At 42.7% G+C, this 25,715-nt stretch overlaps 2 protein-coding genes across 5 annotated transcripts in view; both read right to left on the reverse strand.

Moving 5' to 3' along the window:
* Positions 1-1,614: 1,614 nt before the first annotated feature.
* On the reverse strand, positions 1,615-13,330 carry KDELR2 (KDEL endoplasmic reticulum protein retention receptor 2). Its single transcript, XM_069029608.1, has 5 exons — positions 13,136-13,330; positions 6,547-6,647; positions 3,959-4,117; positions 2,683-2,935; positions 1,615-1,925 (listed from the first exon to the last, which is right to left on the reverse strand). Exons 1-5 carry the CDS (start codon positions 13,224-13,226, stop codon positions 1,891-1,893), a joined length of 639 nt encoding a protein of 212 aa, XP_068885709.1. The 5' UTR covers positions 13,227-13,330; the 3' UTR covers positions 1,615-1,890.
* A 5,833-nt stretch (positions 13,331-19,163) lies between these two features.
* The window catches only part of OTOA (otoancorin), a 39,147-nt gene continuing 32,595 nt past the window's right edge, over positions 19,164-25,715 (reverse strand). For all 4 annotated transcript variants that reach the window (XM_069030018.1, XM_069030019.1, XM_069030017.1 and 1 more), the window contains 4 exons: positions 24,767-24,864; positions 22,718-22,913; positions 21,510-21,599; positions 19,164-20,963 (listed from right to left, as the gene is read on the reverse strand). In XM_069030018.1, the coding sequence (XP_068886119.1) occupies positions 21,532-21,599; positions 22,718-22,913; positions 24,767-24,864 (362 nt within the window). In that variant the 3' untranslated portion in view covers positions 19,164-20,963; positions 21,510-21,531. The remainder of the gene's footprint in view (positions 20,964-21,509; positions 21,600-22,717; positions 22,914-24,766; positions 24,865-25,715) is intronic.

The following is a 25,715-nucleotide window of genomic DNA, read 5'->3' on the forward strand; positions in this document are numbered from 1 at the left end:
CCCTGCTGACATCGCCCCGCCCCCGCCCGATCGGGCCGCGCCGCGCACGCGCCTGGCGGCAGCCCCGCCCCCCCCCCGGGGCGCGCGCGCGGAGCGGCGGGAACGCCGGCGGCACCCAGGGCGCGTGCGCAGTGCGGCTCGGGCGGGGCCGGGCGTGGCCGCAGGGCGGATTGGGCGCCCTGACGTCACTGCCCCGTGACGTCACTGTCCCGTGACGTCACGCCCGACCCGTGACGTCACGCCCGGGCCGTGAGAAGGCTCGAGCAGGGCCGCGGGTGCCGGCACAGAGCGAGGAGGCGGCTCCGGCCCCGCCCGGAGCTCCCGCGGGCCCCCCGGGCCGGCAGGCTCCGCTGGGCCAGCACACGGACAGAGCGCAGCTGCAAATATACACTGCTCAGCTGGGCTGGGGAACGAGAACCAGCACTGACGAGGGAGATAATGACGGCAAATTAAATTGAAGGAGATAAAACACATACAAGCACCAAATTCTCCTCTGTACCCGGCTGGAGACTGAGCTCTTACTAAAAAAGCAGAACTCAGTCATCATTGGTTCCATCAGTTATAACGCCCCTCAGAGCCTTAAAAACTTCGTATTTCAATACAGCAAGGACATAACCAACTTGTCCTCACCGCAACTTTTCATCCAGTCCCAGGCGAACAGAAAACTTTCATGTTCAGGAATGAAAAAAAAAAATAAAACCGAACTGTTTTCACCATTTCATAAAGTGTTTATTGAGGATGGTAACACAGGATAAATCATGCAACAGCTCAGTAAAAAAAGGGAATCATTTAAAGGATGAAGAATGGTAACTGGTGCTGCTGATTCTGAAAAGTTTATAAAAAAAATATTAATTGTCCAAAAGTGACATTGAAAACCACTTGAAGCTGAACATGGAAATTGCTTATAAAGCATTCATTAATAAGAAAATGTAGATATTGTTTCAAATGATCACCCACAGATTTCTGTAATCAACAACTTACAAGTCTCCCATTCCTACAGCTGTAATGGTGGAGCAGGGCTGGACATCCAAGATATTTAACCTTCTCTTCCTGAACAAACAACACAGTCACAAACATTTGCCACTAAGTAACACAATCACATCTCTCACCCCTCACGACCTGGGCTGCCAAGTGCTTTCATTATTGGGATTACCTTCCCAGACATCATGGCAGAACAGGAAAGGGCCCGTCCTTGTGGCCTCAAGTGATTTCCTCACTGCCCTCTTGCCATCAGTCTGTTTTAGAAGGGGAACAACTACAAAATGTGACTGTTCCCCTTCTAGCACCAACATACATTTTGAATAAGGAACTCCATGTCAGCAGATGGCACAAAGACTGGGCACCAGCACATCACATCAAACATCGGTGGTTTCAGATTTAGAGTTGACATATATTCGCCTTTTGGAAAAAAAATAAATATAGTGGAATGAAAACTGAATCAAAGGGAAAGAACAGATGACTACCATCCATCAAGGATGCACATATTTGTGCACTGAAAAAAAAAAAGAAAAAAAAAATCAGTCATTTCAAAGAAAATCTTGAAAATTAAAAAAAAAATGTTTGCACTTGTTCCTGGTCATAAACAATCTCACAAAAATCTCACTTTTGGAACTATTCCAATTGAAACCATACACTGAATTTATTAATACAGTATAAGTTTCTTTATGTAAAAAATCTTTATACATAGTAATAAAAAAGATAAAGGCAAGATGCATCAAACAGAAATCTGCTGGTTGTTTTTCCTCCGTTCTTACAGAGCCGCTGATGACTACCTGCACTATAAAGAGCTGTGTTTCTGACTTTCTGTCTCAAGCATCTTCTCCTTTGCTTGTGATAAGGATTGTTCTGTCCAAGCATCCAAAAGGACAGATGCTGGTGATGTTTTGGCACTTACGCTGGCAAACTGAGCTTCTTTCCCTTGAGAACTGCAAGGAAAAGTGGGAAAGGAAACAGTCAGCAAAACAAAGTTGTGATGTAGGAGAAGCAAACACTGTTAAAATGTGCAAGGAACCGAAACCTTTCACACCAAATAGGCCCACTGCAGACAGTCCTGCCAGACTGCCTCTCTCCTTTCAGTACATGCTGGTAAAACTAGAATTAACAATTCTCATCTTGCCCTCTTGTGGCACCCAGGAATTCCCACTTTTCATCCTCATAGGACATACAAGCTCCTCACCAGTCTCTTAGGAATTATGACTAAAACAACACAGCCCCATGCAGCTTTGTGGTTACGTGATAGAAGTTGAAATGTGAGTAAGGGCAGAACTATTAATGCACCCAGCAGAAGTGTCTGCTTCTACAGTCAGCAGGAACAGAAACATCCAAAACACTTTCAACTTTTACGGTGTTTAAACCACTGAGAAAGGTGTGTCTGTAAGCACGGGACCTGCACGTAATGGTGTAGATAGTCAGGGGATGCAGGAGGATCATGCTTATCCATGGAAGGCAACAGCAATATATACTTAGCCATACTTAAGTTTTTCAGACCATCTATACATTTATATTCTACCCATACCCCAGAAATTCCCCCCGGAAGCAAAAATGTACTTGATAAATTAAGGATTTTTCAGCACTAATTTACACACAGAATTAACGAGCTCCTAATGCTGATGTAGCAGATCCTATGAACCTGTTAAGTGCTACATTCCACAACCTGAAGCTGGAAGTTACTGCACTACTTACCTTTTGTAACATACAAATAGAAGAAGTCACAGTACAGAACGGTCTGGACCACACCAGCAACAACAGCTATGAGGTCAAAAAATCCCTCAAAGTAGTAGCGCCAAATCCAGTTGACTAAGTACAAGGCACGGTACAGACCCAAGAAGAAAAGATAGTGAGTAGTGATGGTCTCTGCTTCCCCAGTTTTGCTGATCATAAAAAGTTGAGGGAGAATAGCAACCGATTCCAGATAGATGGAGAAGGTCCACAGTATCTGAAAGGAAAAAACCACAGGTATATTCAACTGTCTTACTGGTAAGAGTAGGACAGAAAACATTCTCACTCTCTAACAATGTTATGGATGAATACCTATTCAGACAGGTACAGTATTTTGGCAAACTTTCCTTGGTACAGGAAAAACTAAGTGAAAGCTTCATAACCAGAGGATGGTAGGAGGGAACTCTCCTGGCAGACAGCAGACTCTCCAAACCAGTTGTCTGCTGAGCTGGCACACAACAGGTTCACTTGTGAGGGAACTGGTGTGCTTCCAGTTCACATTACCATGAAATACAGCTTACAGAGCCCATGCTGTGAAAGCTGCAGGGAAGATGAAGTCCTTTTTCACCCCTAATGTTTCTCCATTTTTTATCTATTTGTTTAAAGAGTTAACACAGAACAAAATCTAAAATACGTCTCAAAGTGTTGCAATTCAAATTCCCTTACTCTATAATAATTCATTTAACCCCAATATAAAAATGCACCTCAGTCTACGTAAAACAAGCATCTAAAGTTATTCTCTATTTTGTAGGAAAAATTACCTGTTTGAACTCTCTATAATTACATTTTTAACGTAATTTTTCTGCAACTGAACACATAGCTGCACTTTAAATATAATGCAATTCTTTTTATTAGTCTAGACAATTTGCAATTCTGTAAAAGTTAAGTAATAGTATAATTCTTTTTGTTTTCACCAGGTGGCACCAACTATTCACAAACTGCATTCCTGGGGATTTCTTTAACAAACAGAACAAAAGGAATTCTGAATTAATACAGCCATCAGAGTGTACTGGGAAAAACACAGTCTTCTGCTTAATGAAATAATCAATGCTGATCTCCTGAGGTGCCTTAAATTTGCACAGACATCTGCACCACACAGATTCATTGAGGAAAGCATTAGCCTGAACCTACTAAACATAGAAACCCTTCAACCATTTACCAGTCAGACTAAAAATGCTCATCTTCACGTTCTAAATATTTTAAGGGAAAAAGTATGAGCTCCTGCCCACAATCAACTCACCTCCAGAGGAGAGAAGTCATGATTGACAAGAAAGGAGAGCCCACCAACAGGAACTATCAGAAACTCCACTCGGAAGGTGTCATGGTTTCCATCGTAGGTGGCCTTGAACTTCATGTAGATCAGGTACACGGTGGCATACGAGCAAGCGATGTAGATAAGCTGAGGGCAAGGAAAGAAAGAAACAAAACACCAAAACAATCCATAGAGGTTCCAGGACTAAATCACACTGCCTGAATAAGCACTAAGAGGAGTAAGTGTGGTCTTTCTGGATTCTTTGCATTGTTTACGTGGTTTAGCTGGCTGTTGGTGGTGTTTATCTTTTGTCAGCAGAGTAATAACTCAAAATGAGCGACTCTGGGCTCTACTGGTTTTGTTGCTTTAAAGGCATCACATGCCCATGGTTGAACTGATTCCCCAAAGGTGAAGACCCTTTCCAGAGTAGACAGAACTAAGGAAGTGACTGGAGAAGGAATACATGTTCTGCAGCTGCAGGGGAAGCACTGGCCCCAAACCTTTAGGTTAAAAATGTGCAGGTGCATACACACAGTGATAACAGAAGGGGCCTTTCTACATTCAAAATGCCCAGCGTGGTGTGGCTCATGTGGCAATTAAAAAAATATTCAATAAGCCCCATTCAGACAACCATTTACATACCACAAACAAGCTGATTTGCTTTGGACCTTTAAACATCTCTAAAATCTGAAGAGTGACAACTGGACACTGTTCTTCACCAGCCACCAGGCCACAAAACCTGCAAGACTAACAGACTAAGAGAAGCAATGAACCAGAATTCAGTCTGAGCTGATGTCTAACCATTTTGAATGGTTATGGAACAGTACACTTTATAGCTATTCCCTGTGGAATGAGAAAAAAGCTTGATTTTACAAGTGAGAAAAGAGAACCAGAGAGAATCTAAGACTTTCCAAAGGTCAATCTGCCATCATGAGGACAGAGCTCATTGTCCTGGAGTCAACACAGTACAGCAGACTAGACAAATATTTTAGCTTCTGCCAGTTTCAGCACAAAGATTAAATGTTCCAAACCATTTATCACATTAAAAAAGGCTTCTTTGCAACAGAGAAGTAACAGATTAAAAATCCAACTGTTTGCAGATGCTATTAATCACTAAAAGCTCTGCTCACAGATACAAAATCCTACAAATACTGTATTAAGGAGCTCAGAATCCAAAGGCTCTGCTACACAAGCATCCCAGCTGAGTAAAGATAAAGGACAACAGGACAGGATACAGAGAACCTTTACTACAGACGTAAACTAATCACAGTTGGTATAGTCATAGGAGACACTAAGGAAGTGTGAATGAATCCAAATTTCTTATATTACAGATTTCTTCATCGCAAGAATCTCAACTCTCAACTTCTCAACTGAAGTTCTCTCAAGTTCTCAACTATTCTCAATGACTGTGTAATGTTATATACTCCTAAATGTATGCAAATAGAACACAGAGTTGTGTTGGGACACTCAAGCAGCTTCATCTTGACACTACAACAATGGGCTGAAAAGACAATTATATCCAACAGTCTTTCTAAGCAGTAACCTTTGAAACGGAACCATTTTCAAAGTTAGTATTTCCACATTCATTCCTTTTCTGGTTAGGAGGGCTGCAGAACAAAGATGTGGTCATGGCCCTGAATCACAACCAATAAATAAATAAATAAATGGCAAAACCCCCCCACCTGCTCCTTTAGTGCACCTAACAGTACCTTCCAATCAGAAACTGCAGATGGAAAAAGCTTCTGTTTCAAGAATATTTTACTTAATCCACAGCTCTTCATCTATACTGTTAATATTAAAACAAGCATACACATTTCACTTGTTGGAAAGCAAGTGTGAGTTTAAGACACAAAATTTTATTTTCCAGTATTATTTCCCTAATTCTTCAGTATGATTTGCCTTATTATTTAGTCTTTCCTCTTGGCAAAGTTATACTGCCCTCTGAATTAAAGCTGAAAAGCATCAGAAAAATCCAAGAATAAAGGAATTGGATTTAAAAAGCACGAACATACTGCCCTCTCCCAGACTACTGCTTTGTTTTCTTGTACTCAGAAATTGCAGGAATGAATAAGAAGTAACAAACTCAAATTCAGGCTCACTGACATTCAGTGGGCAAGTGACAGGGGTATAACTCACAGAAGCTACATTCCTTAGAGCTTACTCCTGTCAACTTTTGATCAGCCTCTGACCAGACACTAGCTGCAATTCTGGCAGTGCATTCTGAATACTAATTTACCTTGTAGTGAATAAAAGGAGATTTAGTTGAGCTTTAATGTCTCAGTTGAGGAATACAGTTTATTTGAACAGTTTTTCCAAAAGCTTTTATTTTCAATAACCCCAATGCCATTTGTTCTAAATGTCACAGTCCTGATACAAACAGTTTTTTAAAATTGGAGGTGGAGTGCAGCAAAAGAAGTAGGATTTTGAGTCCATCTTCCACATTCTTTATCTAAAGCCCATCTAGAACTTACTCTGTAACAACTGTGCAGTGGGTCATTCAAAGTGGCTTTTATTAATGAAATTATGCACTCTGCATGCAACATCACTGGCTTTTCTAACTCTTCAGTATACTCTACCTTCATAGATGTGTTATACAATGAAATGAATGAAGTGAAGAGGTCCAGGTAACGAGTAGTGAAGACCAGTGCAAACAGAAGCTGGCTTTTCCCAGAAATACCTGAAGTGACAAAGGAAATAATTAATTATTCAGAAAGTGATGAGGTGCTTTGAAACACTTGACACCCGGGATGAGAAAGGATATATCCTTCATTTTTAAGCAACTTGATCACAAAATTAGGACAAAATCCAAGTTCCCAAGCTGTACAAACAGAATCCTAAGCCCATATAGCTCAGTAGTGTGAACGTAAGTTACCTTGTACTGCAACAGGTGCTGGCACTACACAAGGTTTAGAAGTTACAGCAGGTAATGTCATCTCCAAAAACATCACCTGCAAGCTATCTGTTCTGTATTATCACTGGGCAAGCCTGCATTAGTTTTCAGTTCTCAGCTGTCACATGCCTCAGTACAATCTTTAGATGCTGAATAACTGGAAAGGCACAAGGGCAATAGACAGAACAGACCCAGTGACAAACAGAAGGTATGCGGGCACCAATAACGGGATTTTAGAGGAATACATAGATTTTAAAACATAAGGCAATTCAATTCACAGACTCAATTGGCCACATGGTGAGAAAAACATCAAACAATCAAGCCCAAATGTTATTATGTACTAAAAGAAAATTTTAAAAAGAGAGAGAAGTGAGAGAAAATGTCAGATATCTACACCGCATCTTCAAAGCAACTTTCGATTCTAGGTCAAAGCCCCAATGTCAAAACATTTGTTTGTACTTAACTTCAGGCACTAGAGCACAGTTAGAAGCGTAAAAGCTTTTCACAATCAGTCACTAAAAGCTTCTGAAAACTGAGGCGAAGCATCGCTCCATAATACTGATGTGGTGGTGTGCCACAGCAGGGGGACAAAACAACCTACTCTGTGCCGCTGTCTTGTTATTCCAATTATTCTTGTTTTCAGTCATCCAGGGTGAAAATAATTGAATCTGTTCAGCTAAGCATGCAAGTCTTGTTCAAAAAACAAGAGGGAAAAATACTCTGTAGGGAGAGGGTTATGATGCAAGGCTGAAAATCCTTGTCCTTTTATATAGAGATATTTCTAGAAAGGCTTTTATCAACAGTGCCATAAAGCAATTAGGAGAAGGCAGTCTGCTATGGCTATTGAAGTCCTTTTTCACTCCAGCTTAAGGAACATGGAACAGGCTGCTCCAGATGAAGGAATTTAAGGTATGACATACAGGAATGGCTGAAACAGTAACAATTAGAAAGGGGGGTGTTTGCAACTTTCACATGTGAAATGTCTGCAAGGTGAGCCTGATGTACCACCAACAGAACAGCTCAAGTGCAGTACAGGGAACATAAAACACCTCAAAACCTGTGGGCTGTAAAGCTGTAAAACACAAGCTGCAAGTATAAAAACCAAAACAACCCTCCCCCCCCCAAAAAAAAATCACAAGCAAACCGCTTCCCAAAGTTTAGAAAAAAATACATTTGACATTTCTTGAACTACAACTACATTGCACAGACAGCTGAAGCAGCACTCCGGGCTCATCCCAGGTGTGCTCGTTGGCATCAGGACTTGTCAATAAAACCTCCCAGCAAGCAAAGCTGTCCTAAGGTCAGAACCCACAGGACAAAGAAATCCACCTGGACAGATTACAGAACAGCATCTCACTACAGAATATAATTAAGCTAAATTATTTAGCATGCTATTTTCTTTTAGCAAATAACTGTGGGGGGGGAGCATATAAGAGACATTAATTATTGAAAACAGCTATAAATTTGGATCTGGATGTACTGTCACAAGTACATATAATATACTTGACCAAATTCTTCTAAGCCATTGCCAGTCTCACCTCCTCAACCCCAAAGTTGTAATTTTTATTAAGGCTTTCAATACTCACTGATTTTTGAATCTCCAGAACGTAAAATCCTGAAACCCACCCTAGACCCAAACTAATTTTCAAGTTAAGTGGACTAGACTAGGCAAGGTTTAAAGTGTAAACCAAAGGCCTGTGAAGGGACAGGCAAACTGGGAGAAACACCTAAACCATGAGCAAAAACAGGAGGAGGGAACGGGTAAACACACTGTTGTACCACTGATGCAAATCTTTAGGAAATGTATCAATACACGTGTCACAGCACTGACCCTGGCTCACCATTGGCAACTGCAATACACTGAGGCTACAGTGATATTCTCATCCTTCTCCCTTTTCCTTTTACTCCCACAAACATTACTTAGTTCTTGAGCTAAATAAAAATGGTTTTATTTCTTTTTCCAAAGCTCTGGGCTCAAACCTGGAGGAGCCAAACCTCTCCGTTTTGCTTCATCCTCACACCTGGAAAAACTCCTTCAACTTCTGCACTCCAGCTTGGCTGAAAGCCATAGCATGAAACTTTAATTCAGGTGATTTTCACAGCCAGGCAGGAGGGCAGAGCTGAAATTGTAGTACTTTCTTATCAACTTCATTTTGCCACGGTGAGGCAGGTAAGAAATAACAAGCACGAGCAGAGACACTGGGCTGTGGAGTGTGTACAGCATTTACCAACTATGAACAGCACATCACAGCCTTAAAACCGACAAACAAAACCTCTCTTAAGTAAGAGCAGCCCTTACTTTGCCATGGAAACTTCACAGACTTTCTAAAACAAAGTAGTTTCGTTCTGTACCAAGTCCACATCAGCCACAGAACCACAACTTCTTTGGTTCTGCTAATAACATACTAGTATTAAGACTCCTGTGCTAGCAATTTAAAAACCCAACCTAATTTTAAAGACAAATTTTCCAACTGACAAAGAGAATACTTTCCTTCAAAGAGAGAGAAAAAATTCCAAAGCTACCTAAAGCAGCAGTTTTTGAAAAATACAGACAAATTAGCAGCAGCCTATGGCAAAGTACTGTCAGAAATCTTCATCTTCGCAAATTATCTGATCCACAGCAGGCACATAAAATAGAGACACAGCTACATTACCTAGCGAAAGTACTACACATTTACTGCCTACACCACTTTTTTAGAGCATACAGCATATAATCTGACAGCACTGCAACTGCAGGTCACCTTTAACACTTGATAAATGACACAGAGAAATGCAAATCAATTTTCAGGCAGTAATTTGCACTGCAAACAATGTAATTTGACTTGAAATGGGTAAGAAAATGCAGTCTGAACAGGACAATGTTTGAAAGCACAAGATTCCTCAAGTCTCATGAATTTCCTAATTATGACATGATGTCAATAATGGAGTTACCTACTACGTGCTCCATGGCTCTTCCTAATGATTTTTGAGCTGTTATTTTGAGTGACAAACATTTTCCCAAATTCTAAATTTGGAAACTCCAATAACCAGACATGCAAAAATTGTTTCCCTGCCAGCTCTAAACTTCTGAAGTCATGATTTGATTTGCTTTCCCCTTGTTCTCTTTTCAACCTATTGACTAAATTAGAAAAAAAAAAAAGTTAAGTTTCTTGAACACTGAAAACACAGACTGATTCAAAGTGCAGATGAGCCTAGTCTCACCTATCTTCCTCAATTAGAGGAGTCACTGCTTAAGAAAGGCAATGGGGACTATGAGTCTTCAAAAACCAGCAGGTTGCAGCAGAGGTGCACAGGCTGTCTCCCTCATTTCCAGCTGATTTTACAGGCCTCTGCGTTCCCCTGGAACAAAGGCCTCAGACACACACAGACACAACCAGAAGAGAGGAGTCGGCACCATGTGGTTTGCCAGCTCTTCATGGATCACAGCCTGCAGCTCAGCCAGCAGTTAGAAGCCTTTATTTATTTTCAAAGCCTCTACTGCTTCAAAAGTCACAGTTCAAGCAGCAGCTGGTTTGCCCATGTTTCCTTAGTCACCAATAACCACAAGGTACAAGATCATTTAATTTATAAATGGCTCTAATAACCACACAATGTAAAGGAACAGCATAAAGCCCCCTAATAAGAGGCTCTTCGTAGCTGCTCAACATTAACTGGTAACTACTTAGGGGTTATTGTCATGCATGACTTTACAAACATATGCAAATATGTATTTACAAAGTTTTTATCAATAGAAACCTCAACTGACAACAATGAACCACTAGGAGGAACAGAACAGAGCCCCAAAAATAAAAATCTTCTCATTCTAGACAATCTTGTTAGGCCTCAGACACCAATCTCACAGCAGTAACACGGGTCTGGATTTCCTCCTGAGGACTCAGGCAGAACTGGAAGACACCAAAGAAACAAGCCCTGACAAATACATCCCTGTTTCTTTTTTTTTGCTCAGGAAAATGAATTAAGCAAGTATTTTCTACTGAAACACCTTATGCATGTGTGTTTGTGGCCAGGGATGCTGGCTTATTTGAGAAAGGGAAGAGCTGAAGGCCCTGTGTCATACAGGCCATTTATTTTTCTGTCTTGGAGAAAGCTGTACCAATGATTGGTGTGAGGCTGCTCTAATGAATAAACTCCTAGCAGTAGAGATTCTCAATCACAACTGGCTTAAGGAAAGCAGCATCAGATCACTTTTTAAGCAGAAAGATGGGACCAGGTCATATTGTACTATACTGTGTAAATAACCTCACATCCAAAGGTCACTTAAAAATTTCTCTTGGCTCAAATCCTATCTGAATTTCAGCTTTGCAACAGAATTTCTCATTTTCCTTCTTCAGACAGTAAAGGATATTCAGTTTTTAGATCATTAACCCTCTTGCACTTTGTAACCTTAACTGCCTTTCTCAAACACAGGACAAAACTCTACACAAGAGTTGGAGGAAGCAAGGCCCTCTCCTGCCAGAGCCAGGCAGGATTCCTGATGCACTAGAGCGTGAGCCAGGTAAGTTCATCAGGAAGGTGCTCTTGTGCTCCATGACCTCAGGAACAATAGTTCTGCACTACTGCTGCATGTGGGCCATGGAGTCATTTGCTTGACCTCTTCTGTAAAGTTAAGAAGAGTTTTTACTTTAAGTGTGTTTAAAACCAAAGCTATTAGTTTACTTTATAAAAACCAAAACTACTCATTTACTCTTTTTTATTTGTGCTATCAAGTGATTAGCCACTGATTTGACATGAAAACATACAGAACCTCTACTTCCTCCTACCTGTACTGTAAATCTCTTTCATTTCCCCATTCTCAGTTATTTCAGGTTACAACCTCAACTAATTCTTCTTGCTTTTAACTGAAAACTTTACAGATACATCTTTTCAACAGTGCTAATGTGGTATTTGAACAGTATCATCAACACATGGCAAACTGATTTCAAGAACAATTGCCCTCACTAAAGAAGCAGAAGCTCACCGGAGAGAAGGCAAAGTCAAGCTCAGAGTCAAAGCCCCGTGCACAACGAAAGCGGTGTTCCCAGGGTGCGTGGTCCGATCCACATAATACACAGCGCACGGAAATGCCCATTTTGAATGACAACAACCCCCAGTTTTCTGAGAGAAATCAGCTATGCTGCAGTTATGGGAACTGCCTGCAATTCCCTCCAACCACCACACCGTACAGCCGAAGGGTGAAAGCGAACCAAGGCACAGGGAACCGGAGCATGCCCGTTCCGAACGGGGGGGAAGCGGCAGCGGGGGGCGGCGGAGCGGGGCTCGCCCGGCCGGGACCCGGCGCAGCTCCCGCTGCCACGTCACACAGGCCCGCGGCTCCCGCCGGGAATCTCCCTCCGACCGCTTCCTACTGCAGCTGGCCCGGCCAGCAGCGAGCCCTCCATCAGCCCTAAAAGCGGCACGAAACACAGTTCAATTCCTGCACAAAAGCGAAGGAGAGGGGGAGCGTGAGGCCGCTGCGGAGGGAAGGGAAGAACGAGGAAACTTCAGAGGCTGCGAACCGCGAGTCAGCGGCGGCCGGCGCTGCACCAAACCCGGGGCTGCCGCGTGCACCGGCGGCCCAGAGGCCGGGCGCAGCCAGGGCAGGCGAGGGAAGGGACGGAGGGACGGAGGGAGGGCGGCTGCCCGCTCCGCGGGGGACGAATTCCTCCCCTCCTCCCCCTCCAAACCGGCCTCCCCATTCATTCGCCTGCCGCCGGGCAGTTACATAAGGAAGGAGCGACCCTCCCGGAGACAGCCGGAGCGGCGGTGCACAGGGATTAAAGTACAAATAATGGCAACCACAACACCTTTCAGGGAATGGCAGCTCCCGCCGGCGCACCCCCACCCCGACGCGGGGATGCGCCTCCTCCTTCCCCCTCTCCCGGCTGCTCACCCGCTTCGCCAGCGCTGGATTTGGAGCGGGCCGAGTCGCGGGGAGGTCAGGAGGAGGGCAGAGCCCACTCCTCTGCGCGGACGGGAGCGACCGTCCCTTTTCACCTGCCCGGGCCGAGTTCTGCCCGCCCGCCCCGGGGGCCCTCGGGGACGCCCCAGGGGGGAAAATGCCCTCCCCGCCTTTCCCCGCTTCACCAGGGCCGCCTCCCGGGCCAGTGGGACAGGCGGGACCCACCCCCCCCCAGCTCGCTGGGCTCTCCCCGGGCCGCGGTCCTTCGGGGGCGATCGCAGCACCCTGCGGCCGCGGCGAGCTCGGGGCGATGCCGCCCGGCCCCCGGCGGGGCTCCCGCGGGGCTCCGCGGCCCGGAGCCGCCCGGCCGGTCCCGCCCCGCGGCCTCCGCACGCACCCGCGCAGGAGCGGCTCTTCCAGATCTTGAGCAGCAGGATGATGATGGCCGCCAGGTGGGACAGGTCCCCGGTGAGGCGGAAAATGTTCATGGCGGCGACAGAGGCGGCGGCGCAGCCGGAGCCGGGGAGCGAAGATGGCGCAAGCTCAGCGGGCACCGAGCGACGTGGCCCGGGGACGTGGCCAGGCAGCCCCGCGCCGGTGCACGCCGGGAAGCGGGGGGAGCGCCCGCCCCGCCCCGCGCCGCCCTCACGGCGGGGCCGCCCCGGCAGCCGCGGGCCCGTGCGAGGGGAGGGGAGCGGCCGCGGGACTCAGCCCTTGGGGCGGCCGAGCAGCTGATATGTGTGTGTATATATATATATATATATATATATATATATATATATATATATATATATATATATATATATATATATATATTTAATAGCGAATATAATATCTATTTTATTATATGTATGTTTTATTATGTTTTGTAGTCCAACAGTGAGAAAATCTACATCAGCTACTAGTGAGGGTCCAGCGGAGGCCATAAAGGTGATTGAAGGGTCTGGAGCGTCTCTCTTAGGAGAGATTGCGGGGGCTGGGGCTGGTTTGTCTGGAGAAGACCGAGGGGGCATCTCATCAATACGTATAAATATCTCAAAGGTGGGTGCCAGGAGGCTCACAGAATCATGGAAGCACAGAATAGTTTGAGTGGGAAGGGACCTTAGGGATCATCTCGTTCCATCCCCTGCCCTGGGCAGGGATGCCACTCACTAGACCAGGTTACTCGGGGCCCTGTCCAGCCTAGCCTAGAACACTGCCAGGGATGGAGCAGCCACAGCTTCTCTGGGCAACCTGTGCCAGAACGGTGCCAGACTCTTTTCCGTGGTGCCCAGTAACAGGACAAGGAGCATTGACCATAAACTAAAACACAAGTAGTTTCACCTTAGCATGAGGAAGAACTTTTTTCATTGAGGGTAGCAGAACACTGGGACAGGCTTTTCAGGGTCATGGATTCTCCCTCCCTGGAGACATTCCAAATACGTTCCTGTGTCACCGCTCCAGGTGACCCTGCCTTGGCAGGACGGTGTGACTGGGTGAGCTCCAGAGGTCCCTTCCAACACTAACAATTCTGTGATTCTGTGTAAACTTCCAAGAAAAAGAAAAAAAAAGAAATTATTTCTTCAATAATTGTGCCTTGAGAGTCAGCACGCTGCCTCTTCAGAGTCTTGAATCCCTAAAACAGGACCAGCATAGTTCAGTGGGCAGTCAAAGAGGCATCTCCTCTTAATAATTCTCCAATGTTCTCTGTAAAAAAACCCAAAAATCCAAACAATAACAAAGAAATAGCCATCCAGGAATAGGATTTCCAATGGTTGTAGAAAATGGGTAACAGCTTATTCCAAGTAAACAGTGGTGCTTTGCTGGGTAGCAGCATTTCTTTAAAATGTCTTGGTTTACATTGTTTCACACCCTGTTTGAGGAAATAGTGTAAGGACTTTACTGTTACAGAATGATATACTGAAAAGTTCCCACAGCAGAAGGTTATGGATTGTTTGAAATTTATGAAAAGGATCCTAACTACAATCTTTAATTTTCCTGTTTAAAATGTGGCACAAACATTGAAATCTTTAAAAGAGTTTACATAATCCTGAAAAGAAAAGAGAACTGATTAGTACTTGGTATTGAGTTTATCTTTTTTAGTAAGGACCCACGGTGTGACAAAAACAAATTTACTTACTTTCAGAGATTAGGAAGCAAAGCCTGTCCTCTTACAACACTGTGTTTACAAGTACAGCAGTACAACTCCTTGACAAGCTCCATAGTATCTCTTATCACTTCCTAAGAGAAGAGTTTGGATGTTGCATTTGTTTTATAGATCTGAACTCTAACAGAATAATTATTTTAAAAATACTGAATAATTTTTGGCAACAAATAATGTTTGATGTAACCACCAGTGAGTTGCCTACTTGAGGACACATTAAAAACCCAAATATAGTACTTGGAGAATTTGTACTGAAGACAAGAGCGTTTGGCAGAACTCCCCAGATCTGTGGTACCAACTGCAACAGGAGGGGAGAAAGTGCAAATTCATAAATACAACATTTGCAGCTGCAGTGCTGAGGCACTTCCATCACTGCACACACGTGTGAGGTCTGAAAACTCAGACATGTCTCAGAGCACAGCCTGTTTGGCACAGGCTTGATTGAAATGTGGACATTTAATATGTCAGATCTCAACACTTCTGAAAGGATGAACAGTGAAATAAAAGTAGCTAATAAAAACACTGACAGATGCATATCTGGAATCTATTTTAATAGATACATTAAAGGCAGAGAGATGACATCCATTCTCTCAACTCCCTTCTCAGTTCATGCAGGATATATTCAGAACTTGTTTGTGATCTAAGTTGTTTTTTGTGACATCTGATTAAATGTTGAAACATGTCAGGCCCCAATTAAAGATGACCTAGGGCAGTTTCAGCTTGTGCATCAAACCAATGTGATTTTTAACTATAGCAATGGCTATTCTGTGATAAATCAATACAGTTCACTTCCATATGCAAGGGTTAAAAGTTATTGAGGAAAGCAGTACCAGAAAATATTGTGCTGCTGTATTTGTGACAGATTAGCATTTTCCACTGTTTTCATGTTTCTCCTTCAGGAATTTACTTTTGCCTTCTCTCCTTTTTTCCTTGTCCCTCAAAGAGAAGATTACAGATATTAAGTGAGATATTGTTAAGTATTTGTAAGGCTAATTATACCTGCTAAAACATCAGAAGATAAATGCTGTGCTGTTGTCAGCAAAGCAAGAAATCCATCAGTCACAATTCCTCCATTTAATACTTCAATGTTTAGTCACTTGGACTGTGAGTTCTGAACATGCCTGTGTTCCTGCATCATGAGGGCAAGAAAATCCTCTCATTAATCCGGATTGAGAAAGCAGACTGATGCTGAACAGAAAGGGGCAGGAAGAGACAGATGGACATTGGTTGTTTTCTACTCATTGCAGAAAAAATGTAATACATTTTGTGACTATCTATTTTTGGGTACAAATAAAGAACCAGATGTGAATTGTGATAAAAATATCCTATGATACAAAACTCCTACATGTCTGATGCCAGGCAAGGTCTGGTGGGGTCTTCGAGGTAGTTGCATAATTTTTCTGTCTAAGGACTGATAGATATGGAAAGATAGTCTGATAATGGATCACAGTCTTAACTAAAATATGAAATTATGGATACCTGGATAGCACACAGGTCTGTTTTGCTTTCTGACAAGTTTGTTATCTGCACTTTCAACAGCATTTTGTATAACGATGCACAAAATACTCTTTCTGAGGAGCAATTCCAGATGTTCTGGGGTACCAATAAAAGAAATTTAACTTCCAGTGGAGTTTTTGTTTATTCTTTGCAGACCTGTCTTTTCTATCCAGTTTCCCTCCTGCCTTACTGGAAAAGGAAGTCAGATTCCCCACCTCCAACAGCACTGGAGTAAACAGTCCCCAAGGCTGTCCCACATCATATGGCATAGATGAGAATATTTTACTAATCAGGACTCGAAGGTTCTTAGCTCTTCTTATCCCATGCCTACAGATCTTGCTTAAAAATACAAAACCAAAATACACACACCAAAAAACCCCACAAATTTATCAAAAACATTTAAACATTTTCCCTGAAATAAAGAGACCCCATTGCTTAAAGTTGTGTACCAGCCTGGAATATCAGCCTTTTTTGAGAGAAGAAAGAAAAAAAAGAGGAAGAAATAATTTGAAATTTGATTTCTTTTCTAAGGAGGACAGTCTATGAGGGGGAACTGCAGCTGGATGACTGTTCCTCGACTGCCATGAGGAAATTGGCAGTGTCCCACTGGGAAGCAGTGTGTGGTATCTATAACCACAACACAGCACGAGCCAAAATACCAACAGTGCCCTATGGGCAGTTACCTGCTCAAGTGACACATTCCACGTGGCTGTCGATTCCTTGCTTCTCTCTGAGTGTCATTTGAGTGAGCCAGGCCTCTCCCACAGCCCCAGGTGCGATGGGCTGGCACACCTTGAGCAATGTCTCACATCTGCTCCCAGGGGGACAGCCAGTGGGACTCTGACAAGGTCCCAGCCTAATATGACAGGGCTGCAATTTGTGTTACTGGAAAATAAAGGAGGGGGTGATGATCCCTAGGCACAGCAGTGAACTGATAAGCTAAATCTGCCATAACACAGTACGTAATTGCCTCTGGAATATTTGAGCAGATTATATGGAGGCATAAAGGGCTTCTTAAAATTAAGGAAGGTTGCCTTTTTTTTTTTTTTCAGACAGTATCTTTGGAGCCTCACACTGAGGAGCTCTGATGTGACAGATTGAGATCACTGGGACTCAAACATTCTGTGCACTGTACAAAACCTGACAACAGCCATAATGCCAGCTTTAACAGGGACAGTTTTCAGACACTGTGGATGGTAGTTGTTTTCTTCCTTTCGGGGATTTAGAGATACCACAGATGTAGCACTTACCTCAGTACCAGGTCATAGGGATATTTTCTCTCCTGCTGATCCAGAACCAGTAGCCCTTTTCTCTTTTCTAAACACAATTCTGAACATAAATGTCTCAGGGACTGAAATAATAAGACAACAAAAGTATTTCTTTCCATCTGTTATCTCCTGAAGACTCCTACATCCAATCACAGGAATGAAATTCCTCCTCTCACATACTGCTGGACAGGGTCGCCTGTCACAGGGCTCACAGCACTCAGAGGAGCCAGGCCTACACCAGAGTTGTGACTGTCAGCAGTTGGATGGTTGGATGCACATCCCACAGGATGCATGGCACTGCCCAGCAACCATCAGAGGAGTCACAAGTGGAGAGGACAGCTGCAGTTCTCACAATAAGAGATAACAAAATTATTATCATGATATATATTCAACAGCCAATTTATGCACAAATCTGATTTTTTTTCATTCTCAAAGAACTAAAAGAACTAAAAAGAATGTAGGAAAAATTAAGCTTGGTTTAAACAAACATTACCCACATCTACAAGCAGCAACATTTCTTTAAGAATCAAATCTTTATACCACATTTCTTTCTAGTATATTTTCCCCCAAAATCCTGATCATGCAAAAAGAGAGGAACTGTGACACATTTTTCCAATGAATGCATTCCAGTGGAAGTGATCACGTTCATGTTGTATGCAATACACATCTGCAGAGGGGACAGATGCCTGCTCTGAGGGGTTCTATGGTTTGTTTCACAGAAGTGAAGTGTCCATGTTTCAGTTTCCTCGTGGCAGCGTGCAGGATTGTGAATGGAGGGCAGATCACACACACGGATTACATACCATGCATACTAGTGCCCTCCGTGCCTTTCTCCCCTTTCCATCTATTCTTCCCACAGAAATTCAGTTGCAACAGTTTTGATGGAGGTGTCCCATAAATCCCAGATTTTGTAGAATGGGCTTTTCCATCAGTGACCTTTACAAGAGTTATATTGGCAGGAGTAAAACTGCTTTTCTACAATACTTGCCATCCAAATGCTCACACCATCTCATGAAGCAAACAGGATTTGCAATCTCACCGTGAAACAAGTACAACATAAAGTCAGTGCTCCACATTTACGCCTCCTACACTACTCTTGTAAGAAACAGATAAGTCCTTGACCAAACATAAATGCAATGCCAAAGTTCTTAACATAATTATTAATTTAATAAAATATATAAATAATCAAGCAGTTCAGCTACTTAAAAGCACTTAAACAGCACAGATGGCACAAAACAAAGAGCTCACTCCTGCTCCAATTAAAAGCTGAACTGTGACTCACATAATTGCAAACAGAATCACTCCCAGGTATATTGACAGAAGAAGATCACTTTCAGCTCATATAGATTTTTGAAAGGCTTGGTAGAGCTAAGTCACGTATCTGACCTAAGCAGCTGAACTGGAAATGCTGACTGTCTTCTTGACACGAAAACACTCTCCTGCAGCTTCAGAAGTGCACACAGAATTCAAGTCAGGCAATTTCTAGAAATCAAACAACCTTTTAGTACTTTCACATCTGAGCGAGGCAGAACTTTTAATGTGAAAACACAGGTAAATCTTTATAATGCATTTCATCCACTGAAGTATTTTTTGGTTTTAGTGGACATTTGCATGTATTTGCTGGGATTAATAAAACAAATGTCTTCCTATTTAAATCTATGTCTCAATCTCCTGTTCACATGCAGAAAAGGAAATGCACCTGGAGAAGCTGGAATCTTACCATGAGGATTAGAGAAAAAAGTGCCAGGCAGCTTGCAGCAATCATAATTCTTTGCTTATAAAATGCAGAACTAAAGCATGTAGTATTATCTGTAACATCATGTCACACTTGCCAGGGTTAGTTATAGACAAAGGCAGTTCCCAGAGCAGCAGATTGATGGAGGGGGAGAGGGAAAGGAGGGGGTGAGAAACGGCTCTCACTGCCTGCTTTGCCAATAACAAAGCCCTGAAAATCAAGTTAGCCCCTGCTGCTGCAGGAATTACAGAATATATGGGACTGTGGTGGGAACTGTTACTCCCAACAGTAGCAACAGCTCACATTCACCTTCCCCAGCAGCAGCCAGGCTCTTCCCCCCAGCTCTCCCTCCCATTCCTATTGCTTCCCCACCTGAGCAAAATTTCAATTCTACTTTCAGGGCTGAGAAGCCAGATGTAATGTTTGCCATAAAGAAATACAAATTATAGTTTGAAGGGCATTTACTACAGTACGTCCCTGAATGAAAAAGCTAAACTTTTCAATCTATGCATTGCCTTTTTTTAGTCTAGAAAAAATAGGACTTTTGCAATGGCAAAATGGAAAACTGTGCCATGTGTTCATGGTCTAAAATAATGTTGAATGACATAAAAATGTATGTTCACATGCAGAGGATTTTTAATATTTTTTTTCCCCCATTGTTTAAAATACTGAGGTGTGGCATGACAAGCTAATATTAGACCTGTAAGTCATATGCTGATAAAACACAGGAAAATATCTATGGTTTATAATTATGAGAAATTCCTTATTCTAGGTCTTGTGGAAAATACTGGATTGACAGTCCCAGTAGTGTGTAGGCTCAGTGAACAGTTCCCCCTTAGTATTCCCAGGCATACACTTCAACCCCACCTGAAGTAAAAGGATTGTCTCTTGATGAACATAAGCAGGTTTCCATGGTGCATTTTGTCACATGAAATACTAATAGTATTGCCAATGCCCTCAGTGTCAACAGTTCTGTGTCGGATACAAACAGCCATGGGGAAACTACATTTTGTAGAGGTGCTTAAATTTTAAGAGCCTGTTATCACTTCTTGTCTGAGCAGGATTTAAACCAGCAGCCCCAAGACAAAGTTATTTTATTGCAACAGCAGTAACTTTTAGTGCAGTTTCTACTACACCACACAGAAGGATAGCCCCTCTCCAGGGAATGTGCATCTGAAGTAGAAGAAAACCCAAGAAATGGACACAACAATGTGACCAAATTAGCCCGTGTAAAAAGCACTGGGTATCAGGCATCAGCCTCCAAATAACATTCCCCTGCTACCCGTCCCCCCTATAATTCAAGTTCCTCCCTAACACAAGATCCTATATTTCAGTGATTTTCTCATGAGACAGATAAGCCATTTCCAGTTTTTAAATTTGGACTATTTGGAGGGATACTGTGTTACTTGTTAGTGATGAAGCTATGGAAAGGAGATAGTTCTCATCGTGATAGCAGATGAAGGTCTTGCTTGTAAGAATTTAACCACTGTGCACCCAGAAATCTCAGAGCCTCTTGATTCTACTGTTCATGCTGAGCTGACACTCTTTTATCTTTAGCATCTTTGTTGTAAGCTCCAGGACACTGAAAATCAAAGCAAAGAAAAATATTAAGTCCTTTGACATGTCTTGCTTTGCAATCTTAAGACTTAAGCATTTAGTTTGCCTAATTGGAATCTAAACTTTAAGCCCACCAGTGCTCTTCTTAAATGTTAGCCTGCCAAAATGTTAAAACCCAATGAAAGTTAATGGCAGTACTCTACTAAATAGTGTTCATCAAAGTGTTTGTGGAATAAAATCTTATATATAGCCTGGAATAGGCAAAACACAGAGAAAAACCAAGAACATGTTCCAAATAACAATGCAGTCATTGATTGGTGTCACATGGGGTTTTAAATATACCTCTGTTATGTTTGGCTTTACAATAAAGATAAGATAAAGTGTTTTCCCCTTGATTAGATTCAGAGATAGTCTAACCAAGGTAGAAGACACCTTTGTAATACAGAAAAATTATTCAAGAATAGTTATCTTTGTATTCAAAGCAGGAAGAGGGTCCCACAGTCCTTCTCCCCTGTTACAGGTGATCTGCACTTCTGTTATAAAGTTACCTCCAACTGAAAATATAACTTACCTCAAGCTTAACACCTGTGGGTTCAGAAAGGCAGGTGCAGTGTAAACACAGCACACAGCCAGATGCCAAAGCCACTCAAACAAGGAGCACCTGGAAAGCAGAAGGCTTTATGTCTTAGTGTCACACTAAAGTTCAGCTCTAGAAGTCTTATCTACACCACCCCAAAGTGGTGCAGCAAATTCCAACAGTTGAATCCTAACTGCATTCTGCTCTCAAGAGATGTCACTTCCAGTTTAACATACACAGCTCCAAAGAGAAGCATTTCACAGGGAACAATGGACAAGAAGCCCAAGAACTCAGGTGATCTTTTCCCAGAAAACTCCTCCCTTTGGCAGACCTCCAGAAGGAACAGGTCATACCTGAGAGGGAGCTGGGCTAAGAGCACTTCCCAGGTGCCTCTGGGAAGGTTTACTCTAATTTCAGCAAGGGCATCATAGCAATTTAGTTCCCCTTATCCCTATCTCAGCACTTCAGCTTCCCTCTCCTTCAACAGCTTATGTCTTGCTGGTGTCACTGGAAGCAACAGTATTTGCTGTCTGATAGGGGTAAGTTCTCAACATTGTCTTGACCATGTGCAAACTCTCTCACTCTAATACATCCATAGACATTGCCAGTGTGACTTGCCCAGTGTAAACTGCAACATGCAGAAGTAAAAGGTTAAACCACTGAAGTATAGGCACTAATAGGCCTTAACTCCAAATAGGATGGGAATGGTAGGACAAACCATTCAACGGTCCTACAGTCTGGATAAAGATGCTAATCCACCCCAGTGTTACCTCCTTTCCCACTTGCAGCTCTGCAAACAACATTTTGCTGCACATAAAGGTTGTGACCTGAAGGTCCAGAGATGGAGACCCCCACCTTAAATTTAGGCAAAGAATATGGGAAGGAAGGAGAGAGAAAAGCTCACTGTTTCAGACTACATTTTACACAAGCTAGTGCTTAGCACAGTGTAATGCTACTGGACAGCTGCTAATGCCATCTGACAGTCTTCCTCCATTACCTCTTGCTGTGGGTAAATCCAACATCCTCCTGGCTGTTTGTCTTGGTCAGGCATGTGATTTGAGGCATGACTCTAAGAGCTGGTTAGTAAATTCACTGCAACCCACCCTCAGAATAGAGGCCTGATCCTGGTGCATGCTGTGAGACCTCACACCCCACTGGCGTGTGCCCTTCCCCTAAGCAGGAGCAGGGAGGGCTCCACTCACCGCTGGGAGCCGGGGTTTGCCCCTCCTGGGGAGATGCTGCACTGCTGCTCTGTGTCCCTGGGCTGCTGGTTCTGGCTCCATCCAGTGCCAGCCCCAGGCTCTGGAGCTGGGATGCATCCAGATGCTGCCGCTGCGATCCCGTAACCATGGCGGCGTTCTCGGGGCCCAGGTTTGCTATTTGTTCTGGGGACAATGCCTGGGAGGAACAAAAGACAGAAAAATTCGTTTAGGTTGTCAATTATAGAAGGCAGGTAAGGAATCAGAAGTCAGCACTGCCTTGCATTTGGAATGAGGGACAGTAGCCTGCAACATTGTGTTGTTATAAAAGAGCTCAGTAGAGCTTTAAAAAATCCTCTGTATTCATTTACTTCCCTGACCACTCATCTCTCTGTCACCTTTCTCTTTGATGCTGGGAGCTGACAGCTTGAGAAGCTTTCTATGCCAGCACTGTATTGGACACTTCTTCAGTATATTGTTGGAGTTTAATTTTCCAGCCATTTCTTTTCTGATTTGTTCAAAGACTGATGGCATTGTGCATCCTCTTGTGTTTTCATTTATTTTCTCTTACATCTGCTCCCAAGCAACCTCACTTGAACTTACATTTGACCTTTCATTATAGTTAGCAGTAGAGCAATGAGATGAAAAGACCCCATGCTTTAATCTCATTCTTCAATTTTTCTCTTTTAGATTGAAAATCTTCCCAGTTTGTTCATATTAAATTTAAAAATTAAACATGGCAGTCATAATCTTACATAATTATCTTATACCACAAAGCAATTAACCAGTTTGTAAAGCCTGCATTATTGGGCAGGCTGGATTGCTTTAGTTCTAGTTAACATTCTGCACTCACAAGCATTTTAACCCTCCTACACAACAAGCTTTTTTTCTTGCAACAATTCTGCAGCCAGGTTCTACTTTGGAAAGACAAAATCCCCCTTGCAAGTAGGTCAGATGATGGAGCAAACCCTTGCCCATTTTTCATTGTCTGCCAAATGGTGTGCTGGTTTAAACTGAGCAAACTCATGGAAATGCCTACAGGTCCAGACATTTTGAATTGAGCATCTTCTTAACTCACTTGAAGTTCATAATACAATGTAATTTTTCATAAATCAAAATCTGAATAATTTACGCAGTTGCAAAATGAGGCCATAAAAAACCTGTGTAAAACCAAAACCTGCTTTAAATCTTTCAAATACAGAAAACTCTTCCAAAGTGGTACCCTGCTTTTTGTTAATTACTTTTTGTAGTCTCATTATTACTCTTACTAACAAAAATGTTGTTTGATAGAAATTCTACAAGATTATATAGAGCTGTTTTGCAAAGAAATATTTTCAGTAAGGACATTTTAGGCTTATCTGAACTGTCAGTGGTACTGTGCACAAACAGTTAGTGCTCAAGGAGATTTTCTCTTTTATGGGAGCTGACACAGTTAACTCTGTTTAGTTCATCTGTCCATAAGTACATTGCTTGCCTGAGCATCTGAAAGAGACCAGCCCAGGCAGAGTATTAATCTTGTCACTAAGTCAAAGAAAGTCCAGGGCAATGATCTCAGGATCCCTGTTCTAATTTCTGGTCCACATTCAGTACTGCTGTAATTAGATGTAATTCCTTTCTGATCTGTATCTGCCTGTACAATCTGTTTTTCAGAGCTAACTCAGGAGAATGGTGCCAGATTTTAGGTTAATAAAACAGCTCTTACACAGCAGAGAAATCTGTAGCTATAACAGCATCCTTGCAAATGTTAATAAACAGAGAAGAAAACTCAAATCTGAATAAAATGCTGGAAGATACAGAGTCTATTCCGTTTTGTGATACTTGCTTTTTCTTTGGGATGCATTCTGAAGGATGAATAAAGCTTGTCTAGCATATTTCATGGGCATCACAAATACAGTGATACAGCTGAAATTTAATGTTTCAGATCCTTGATGGTCTCTCACTTAACAGACCATAGAAAATCTTTTGCCAAAACCCAAAATCTATAAATCAGTGCTGCAGTTTATTTCTACTAGAGTAGAAATTTAGTAACTTCTTCAGTAATCAGGCTCTTACTTGGAAAATTTCAGGAGGTATATGTCTTACTGCTGATGGCTGGAAATATGGCATCAAGCTTTTATCAAAAGCTTTTAATTCATCCTCATTCAAACCACCTAAAAAATCAAACAAAACTCTGTTAATGCTCTTTTTATTAGATTTCTTTTTAAGGTAATATAAACTTTAAGCATTTATAAAAAATATATAATCAATGGTTTATTCCAGGGCATTATAGAGAGATGATGCTTCTTTTTATGTTCTGTTTCTTTCATTATATTCTAGCATTACAAATCATCTGACCTTAACCATTGACATGGAATGTACTTTACCTGAGTTATTTTATCTTGGAAAAGAGAATTACAAGAACCTATAATATCATAAGCAGTGTTATTAGGGAATGCTTGTTCACAGTCTCTTCTGACCTGAGGTTAGGGAGCATAATCATGCAATGGGAGTGACTTCTTCACCCCTTAGGTAGTTACGGTGGGGAATCATTGCCACAGGCATCGGGGATGCTAAAATATATGAGAGTTCAATGTGCAGTTAAATGATAACAGGGAAGCAAATCCAGGAACAAAACAGGGGCGACCTCTGGCTCAGGAAATCTCCGAGGCTGCAAGAGCACTCTGGAGAAGTATCACTCCAGGCTAATCCTGCCCTTGTGCTCTTCCCTGGGCAGCCCATTCTTTCCAGGCAGGATGCTCAGGCAGCCAGAGCACAGCTCCTCCCAGTACAGCCTGGCTCACGAGTGACTGGCTCTGGAATCCTGTTTGGTTTTGCCCTCCTTGATTTACCCTTTCCAACTTACAGGACCCAAGTAACTTCAGGCTGTGCTTCCCAAGGTCAGTTTGACCATATTTACAGAACATTACAGAGAATACCACTTCTCCTTAGTGCTTCTGAAATTGCTGGATGCCTGTGCCTGCAGGTGACTCCCCTCTGGAAGAAATGTCTTTTGCCAGTCTAG

Source organism: Aphelocoma coerulescens, chromosome 14, assembly GCF_041296385.1.
Source record: "Aphelocoma coerulescens isolate FSJ_1873_10779 chromosome 14, UR_Acoe_1.0, whole genome shotgun sequence".
NCBI classification, from domain to species: domain Eukaryota; kingdom Metazoa; phylum Chordata; class Aves; order Passeriformes; family Corvidae; genus Aphelocoma; species Aphelocoma coerulescens.

What these genes read in the sequence shown, in the direction of transcription:
- KDELR2 (XM_069029608.1), bottom strand. Translation starts at nt 13,226, where the DNA reads ATGAACATTTTCCGCCTCACCGGGGACCTGTCCCACCTGGCGGCCATC. An exon ending in TGTATAACACATCTATGAAG is followed by an intron (nt 4,118 to 6,546) that starts GTAGAGTATACT and finishes CCTTGCCCTCAG; the next exon opens with CTTATCTACATCGCTTGCTC. An exon ending in ATGACTTCTCTCCTCTGGAG is followed by an intron (nt 2,936 to 3,958) that starts GTGAGTTGATTG and finishes TTTTCCTTTCAG; the next exon opens with ATACTGTGGACCTTCTCCAT.